Here is an 8,594-nt window from a genome sequence, read left to right as displayed (position 1 = left end):
ATACTTGTTGTGTCTACCCTATGATCCATTATCATATTAAAATCACCAGCACATATCACTATACCTTCAGATTCTAAGGCCATGACTGGGAATAATGATTTAAAGAATTGTTTAGTACTCTCTGGAGGGGCATATACATTAATTAACGTAACCATCTCTTCCTGTAGTTTCCCCTTCACTATAATATATCGTCATTCTGTATCCTTGATTTCTTTTAGACATTCAAATTTAGTTGAGTTTTGTATAAGTATTGCCACACCTCTTTTGTTCCTTTGTTTACAAGTACTGTAATAGGTGTTTCTAAAACCAAATTTCTTCAGCTTTTCATGCTCTTCCTGGGAAAGGTGTGTTTCCTGCATGAAGATAACTTGAGCCTGAAGTTTTCTCATTTTCAAAATGATCTTAGTCCTTTTAATTGGATTATTTAACCCATTAACATTTAACGACACTAATGATATGCTGTTCATTTATAGCTTTGGAAAATGGCATTATACTCCATGATATATATATATATATATATATATATATTATATACCATGAGAACAAACAATAGCCCAAAGAACATTCAGCAACTCAGCAATAAAAAAAAAAATCTAACTAAGAATACAACAGTAGGCACTTGCCCCCCACGTTTCCCCCGTGGGTTGAGGGGAAATTCAGATGAAATATGGGGGCCCCTCCTTAGTGAGGTCCATTCTTGTTATCCAGATTCTCTTGAGCATCTGTCTCATTAATTCAATTCAATTCAATTTTATTTATATAGCGCCAATTCATAATTTACATTATCTCAAGGCACTTTACATTTAAAGGTCAAGACCTTAAAACAATATTAACATAAAGAAACCCAACAGTTCCCACAATGAGCAAGCACAGGCGACTGTAAAGAGGAAAAACTCCCTCATTAACAGGGAGAAACCTCTGGCAGAACCAAGCTCAATGTGGGCGGTCATCTGCCTCGGCCGGTTGGGGTGAGGAAAGAAAAGAAAGGGGGGAGGAAAGGAGAGATGGGTGGAAAGCGGGGGGAGAGAAGAGAGAGATGAGGTGGAGAGAGAGAGACCAGGAATAATTGGGCTGACTATAACAATAACAATGTAGTGATCTACAACAGGATTATATATATTAATGAATTACTGAGTTATTGTAATTAATGATAACAATGGTGATGGTAGTCGTTGTTATCCTGCAGTCCCGGTGCCAGAGTTATCTGAAACGAGAGAGAGAGAAGAGCCAGAGGGACTATGGGAGGACAAAGTGACACTTTGACATGATGACATGTTAAAATAACTAAATAAATAAATAAACAAGTGTGGGGGGGCAGAGAGACAGAGAGACAGAGGGAAGTGATGAAGTGCTCAGTGCATAATGGGAGTTCCCCCAGCAGTCTAAACCTATAGCAGCACAACTAAGGGATGGTTCAGGACTCACCTGATCCAGCCCTAACTATAAGCTTTGTCAAAGAGGGAGGTTTTTAGTTTGACTTTAAATGCTGGGACAGTGTCTGCCTCCCGAACCCAGAGTGGGAGCTGGTTCCATAGGAGAGGAGTCTGATAGCTAAATGTTCTACCTCCTGCTCTACTCTTACAGACTCTTGGAACCACTAGAGAGCCTGTGTTTTGGGAACGAAGTGATCATTATAGCTCACACATACAGTGTCCGATCAGTCCTAACAGTGAAGACTGAAGACCTATATACAATCTCTTAGATTATTTGTCTTCAGTGTCTAACATGTGTTATCTTTCACTTACTTATTCATTTAGATGCACTTACATACTTTATTTGTCCATTCCTCGGTATTTCTGTAGTTTATGTTTTGCTCGTGTTGCGGTGTCCTCTTTGTTTCCTACCTGTTGCCATGGCCACGGGCCAGTGTCCCAGTGTATCCTCATTCTGGCCATTGGTGTCTGGAAACGGATTTCTCTCTCTTTTAAAACTTTCTTAATTCCCGCGTACTCCTTTCTTTTCTGAATTATTTCCGTGGCATAGTCACATTATTGGAAATAGTATTAATTAGGTGATAAGTTGCAACATCATGTCCCACTTGGAGATTAGCCGTGCTGCACTGCTGCTGTGCCTGTGGAACAAAGAAGAAATAAACAATTAAGCCACAGTATCACTAATTCCTGCTCTGTCCAACAATCCATATATAATAGCTCCAAAGACTCCTGGAAGAGACATTGTCCTACCCTGAAGAGCAGTCATCCACAGGAGGAAAACACAAAAGGTGGCCACCTCACAGCCCCAGTGGTGTGACTACTCTTGGAGATTCTCCCATCACAGTGTCCTCTCCATGCAGTCTTTCTGAATCTTCATCTGACGTGGCTGGCTGGAGGGGTGTGTGGACCAGTTCACATGTGAGAACAAAGCCTTTGCAGGGACTGGAGAATATGCTCTGCCTTTTGGGTGAGGATAAATCAATATTTAGGCAAAAAAAATGGATGCGACTAAAGAGGAGATGGAGAGCCCGTCATCAGCAGCGATCACTTAAATGACGTTGACTGTTGTGCTGTGCTCCACGAGGAGTCAAAATAATGTTATTATTCATGACTTTGCCTCACACAGAGCACCAAAAATGTTGTGATTATGTACTTTCCCTTGCGCGGGGTACGATTATGTACTTTCCTTCATGCGGGGCACCATTAAATGGTGTGCTTTTGGGCATTCAATAAATGTGGCTATCAGAGAAATATTTAATATTAATATTAAAAATATTAATATTAAACTGATAAAGGATAAATCGGGGCACCACCCTTCAAAGGAAGGGAAAAGATAGCCAATTTAAGAAATAAGTCTTACTGACTACAAATTTGGAACTCTGATTAATAATTAAATAAATAACTATAACCAAAATTACCACATCAATAGCTAGCAAAGTTGAAGGATATGGAATTCTTGACAGTGTAGAGGTTGGCAAAATTCACACTTATGCAACATTAATGAAGATGGAGTTTTGAGACCATGTGGCTGAGATCACATGTATGTGTTAAGTTTGTGGAAATGAGTGTGTGAGGTGTTGGTGCCAGGTTAAAGAAAGTAGTTAGATGCATGCAAAGAAACTGATCAGTATAACAGAACTAACATTAACTTTCAAATAACATATTACCAAATATCACAACAACACAATTCAAACTTATAAACATCACATGAAATAGAAATAGGACTAAACAGTCCTTTGCTTAGCCTAGTGTAATAATAGAGCCCAGTTGTGTTACCCGTCCATGAAAAAGAGGGAAAGGTCCTTTTTGGATGTGCTGTTTGAAGTCGAGTGAAGTGGTCTTGTTGGTTTGTGGCTCCTGTTGTGCATCTGCTGGTCAGACCTTGTGTCGTGGCCAATTGTGCTGAAGTTCTTAGGCAGGCTCTCGCGTCACTGCCTTTGGAAGGTTTTAGCAGTCTGCTCCAGGCCTGCTGGAAGTTGAGGAGCTTGAGTAGGGAGGAAGTCTCCCTGGCTGGGAGAGCAGGGACAGAACCTACTCCACCAGGAGCGGTCAGCAGGGGAAGAGGCAGAACAGAGAAGAGAGCTAGGAAACTCGGCTTATATTGGCCTTGTGACCTCATGGGTCATGGGGCACACAGTGACCAATAGTGGTTGAGAGTTGTCTTCAGGAGCAGTTTTACCACCTATATGTGAAGATGAAGCACCCTGGGAGACTGAGTTCTGGAAGCTCTCCTTTGTCTCCAGAGCAAAGGAGACATGCGGTCAGGCTTTTGACTACACATGTAGGCCCAACTATGGTTCACAGATACCAGGTCCCAACATGACATTATGGCTTCATTGAATGAAAATGTATTTAACCTATCTCGATGTGCTTCTTCAGGTTGGACGGGGAGTTTTTGAATGCCAATATTTCAGTCACTCTCTGTAGGCATAACAGGCACTTAATCCGGTAGGAAGAATCTTTCACTCCAACTTACGAAAATATTTCTTGAAAATACGGCCGGTGTAATGTTGTCTTCATCACCACCACGGAGTTCACCAAGTTTCACCACTTTAGTCGAGATGCTCGTCATCTGCTACTGGAGCATGAACGTAAGCAGCAGAGCCGGCAGCAAGTGCTTCCATGATGGCATCAATAATGTGACATGCCCGTGCAGTAAAATTTCTGTTCATTACACTGTGTCACATATGAATGTCACTATGTACCTTTAATCTGCACTGCAAACTGAGGAGTGATTATAACATAAATTGCTAATGATTACAATAAGTTTAAGACATATATTACGAATCATCAAACGAATCAAACAATATACTCTATGTGTAACAATCAGTATGTAGTGTATGTATAACTTGTGTGAAGAAATTATAATCTTTTTTTTTTTTTAAAGGCAGTCTGATATTATGGTGTAAAATCAGAGACAAATATCTTTTAAAAAATAGCAAATGGTTTGGACAGATATAATGGTGTCAAGAGTAAGAAAAACTGTGTAAAAGAAAAAGAGACTCATCATGGTACGGTAGGGGCTCTCCAGAGGGAAAGTCCCAGCTCCAAGGCCAAAGCAACCCAGGTGTTTGGAGGCTTTCCAGGGGTAAATTCAAGTCCAACGTACGCAAGTAACCCCGGTGCTTGGAGACTTTCCAGGGGGAAGGTCGTAACAGGTGTGGCCCTTAAGGATAGATAAAGCGGAGCAAAACCACTGTTAGTCAGAGTTCTTCTGGTGCAGCTCCGGCTCGCTACTGAATGCTCTCAGGTTTTGTTGTCGACAATAAAACTCTGCGGCTTTTAAGTTGACTTCTACTGCTTTTTTATTTGACTGAATTTTTGGAATTTTTGGACCACGAGTGGAACTTAGTTTTTCACCACAACACCCAGACAAGCGGAACTTCTTCTTCTTCGTGCTTTGCGGTTGACATGACAACGAATGTGTTGTGTAGTGTAAATGAAAAAAGAAGCTAACAGGCAAGCTAATTCAGAGGAACAAACTTTACTCTTTCTTATTCAGGTACCAGTCACAGTCACTCTCTTCTTCATGGGGTACATCGAGTGACACTGCCACCCACTGGCATAATATATATTGCAGGCACACGTATATACCACAAAAAGTTTACGGCATTACGTCACCAACTCAAATTTCTTCTGATTTTAATTTGTAGTAATGAGTAACGAAGATGGTTAGGAGAAATGTATTGGAGTAAAAGTACACATTTTACTTAGGAAATATAGTGGAGTAAAAGTGAAAGTTGTCAGAAATAAAAATAACAAAGTAAAGGACAGATATGTGAAATTTCTACTTAAGTAGAAATGTAAAGAAGTATTTGTACTTCGTTACATTACAACACTGGGTAAGGTCAGCTCAGGTGCTGTTGGATGGGCGCTGCTGACTACTTCCAACACTGTGGTTTTCTCAACCCCAGAGCGTGGCGGATTCTCTTCCAGAGTGAAGTCTTCTTTGGTTTCTCAGGGAGAACACTGGAGAGAGACTTCTCCTCAGTGACATCATCCTTATTCTCTCCATTGAGCTCCCGACTGGAAACTTCAGCTTCATGACAGTGGCAGACCACATTGTAAGAAGCTTTGAGCTTCATCAGCTCTTCTTGGAGAACCTTCTTCTCCTGGAGCTCAGTGTTGAACTTCTCCTGGTTGGTAGTCTGATTTTGACAGACCTCATGATAAGAATCTCTGAGCTTCATCAGCTCTTCTTGGAGAACGTTCTTTTCCTGCTTCTCCTCCTGGAGCTCAGTGTCGAACTTCTCCTGGTTGGTAGTCTGATTCAGACAGACCTCATGATAAGAAGCTCTGAGCTTCATCAGCTCTTCTTGAAGAGCATTATTCTCATCCTGAAGCAGATCGCTGGTTTGAGTCTCCTTGTCCATGGAGTCAATCTTTTGGCTGTGAGCTTGCCTTTCCTCCATCTCTGTCACCACAAGCTCAACCCTGCTCAAATCCCTTTTCAAAAGGGCCACCTTCTCCTTCAGAGCCACATTGTCCTCTTCCAGAGCCTTCACCTTGTTGCTTTGTACAGCCAGTTTGCCATTGTGGGCTTTAGAGTGAGCTGTCATTTTCTCCTTCTCCCTAATCAGAAGCTCATCGTTCTGTTTGAGCTTCTCTTCCAGAGCCTTCACCTTGTTGCTCTGTACAGCAAGTTCAGCCAGTTTACCATTGTGGGCTTTAGAGTGAGCTGTCATTTTCTCCTTCTCCCTAATCAGAAGCTCATCCTTCTGTTTGAGCTTCTCTTCCAGAGCCTTCACCTTGTTGCTCTGTACAGCCAGTTCAGCCAGTTTACCATTGTGGGCTTTAGAGTGAGCTGTCACTTTCTCCTTCTCCCTCATCAGAAGCTCATCGTTCTGTTTGAGCTTCTCTTCCAGAGCCTTCACCTTGTTGCTCTGTACAGCCAGTTCAGCCAGTTTGCCATTGTGGGCTTTAGAGTGAGCTGTCATTTTCTCCTTCTCCCTCATCAGAAGCTCATCGTTCTCTTTGAGCTTGTCTTCCAGAGCCTTCACCTTGTTGCTCTGTACAGCCAGTTCAGCCAGGACACCAATGTGGGCTTTAGAGCGAGCTGTCATTTTCTCCTGCTCCCTTATCAGAAGCTCATCATTCAGTTTGAGCTTCTCTTTCAGAGCCTTAATCTCAGACTGCATTGTTCCACATGTCTGAAAAATGGAAACATGGAATTCATTATTAAAAGACCTGAACCTGAACATACATTTCTAAAAAAAAAAAAATTCTTACCAGGATGTCCATTTTGGTAAAGGGGATTTGTAGTTATGAGAGCAGTGTCTTCTTGATGAATTTTTACTGAACAAATCAGCGGTTGTCTCCGTAGGCAGGATTGTTGTCTTCACTAATGAGGACTGTGGTCTTCTCAGTTGACGGTCTGTTATTTTCACAAGCTAATAACTTGAAGCAAGGGAACTTGTTATTTATGTTTGCTTGTTCAGAGGACCAAAGAAATATCCTTTAATGTCTAGAGTTTTTGGTTCTTTGATTGGATTTGATAAGGATATGCAGGCCAGCAATCCCTTTGATGGTTGGCCCCTCATCAATCATCAAAGAAGATTTTTAAGAAGCAACTGTTTCCATGGCAATTTTTATAACTCCACAACATGGCGGCCCCTGGGGGTTTATCAGGTTGACTTCTATATGATGCACATCACTGCGGAGCATACACAAATCCTGAGCTAGGCGGCTACTATACACATGTTGCACTGATAGCTACAGTGATCCCTGTCTGAGACTGAGGTTAGTCTCTTGACCAAATGAAGAAAATCAATCAAGGATTTCAGATCCATTAGATAATGTGTGATATGCTTGAGGGAATTAATGAAATATGCTATGAAGTGTTAAATTAAGTATGTAGATATGTACATAAGCATCAACAAAATATAAGTCTATGTGTCAGTAAGTACATAGTGTGAAATCTTAACAGCACAAGCATTATAAAATAAATGTAGTAGGATGAAAATAAAATAATGAAAATGGAAAACACTGTAGAGCAGCTGTAGTCAACTACTTTACCATCACCGGAAAGTGGGTACATTTTTGCAAACTAATTTTTGCATTGTGTGTCACTGAGAGCATGGGGAATTGTGCATTTCTGCAGCATGTTTGGATTCGTGTTTGTAAAAAATGTGTGTGTGTGTCAGGAAAGTGTGGACCTTGATGCTGGCTGGTTTCTAAAACTGATGCGAAATAATTGAGAGGATGTATATTTACATGTTGATCTATGTGATTTTAGTGTGTGAGAGCTATTGATGCACAACACAGGCACTGACATTCTGTGATTAAGCATTGTATTGTTGTGTGTTGTTCATGTGTTCAATGTGATTTGACACTGCAAATAAAGGTTTCATATTTTAATTTCATTCATAGATTCATGGCTATTGAGCAGTGCTTTGTGAGTGTTGGTCGAATACTGTCACTGGCATAAAATATTAATGAAAATGCATATTATTAATATTTGTATGTGTGTATATTAAATCAATACAATTGTCAATGCATCTGCAGATGTGTTTGACTGTTTCCATTTAACTTAATTTACTATGTTCCACTTAATACTGGGCTAAAAGGATTTTTTTATGTAATATTTATGTCTTTGTTATGCACATTAGTCATCCAATCATTACTGATTTGATGATATAGAGCTCAATCTGAATGCAGACAATTATTTCTTCAATGCAAAATATATTTTAAAAATCTTGCCTCCATTTGTTTACATATGATAATGAACAAAAATAATAACCAACAGATTTGACACATCTCACACAATTCATTGACCCTCAACATGCCTTCATCAGCCGTGAGTGTGGCACATTATGTCATTCTTTGTCGTATATGGTCATCAATAATTTAATAATAATTTATCTCAGACTCCCTCTCCGGAATCGAACCCTGTAGGCACAAAAAGTACCATTGAAAGTTGGCAGACATTCGAATGAGACGTCGCCACCACGAGGGCCAGCGATCAGTTCGAGGTCATCTAGTGTCACCAAAGCAGCCGGGGCACAACGAGTCTGATAAATGCACCTGTTGGGGAAGCGGAGAGCGGGCGAGGAGTGGAGTTCGGTTGGGGGGGTGGAATTTTGCGGGAGTTATTTTATATGCTGCAAGACTCAGCTCAAGTTATTGTGACATGGCCTAATGCTGCTCTCTTGCACGCTGAGA

The 8,594-nt window shown here is 40.8% G+C and overlaps 1 protein-coding gene across 1 annotated transcript; it reads right to left on the bottom strand.

The window, feature by feature from the left end:
* Positions 1-5,102: 5,102 nt before the first annotated feature.
* LOC138412176 (golgin subfamily A member 6-like protein 25) lies at positions 5,103-7,378 on the bottom strand. The gene is made up of 2 exons (XM_069535264.1): positions 5,714-7,378; positions 5,103-5,596 (listed from the first exon to the last, which is right to left on the bottom strand). The coding sequence occupies exons 1-2, from the start codon at positions 6,632-6,634 to the stop codon at positions 5,315-5,317; spliced, it is 1,203 nt and encodes a 400-aa protein (XP_069391365.1). The 5' UTR covers positions 6,635-7,378; the 3' UTR covers positions 5,103-5,314.
* Between the last annotated feature and the right edge of the window lie 1,216 nt (positions 7,379-8,594).

The sequence above is a fragment of the Paralichthys olivaceus genome, chromosome 12, assembly GCF_024713975.1.
Source record: "Paralichthys olivaceus isolate ysfri-2021 chromosome 12, ASM2471397v2, whole genome shotgun sequence".
Classification (NCBI taxonomy): domain Eukaryota; kingdom Metazoa; phylum Chordata; class Actinopteri; order Pleuronectiformes; family Paralichthyidae; genus Paralichthys; species Paralichthys olivaceus.
Note: the sequence above shows the minus strand (reverse complement) of the source record. Positions and strands in the feature narration are given on the sequence as shown.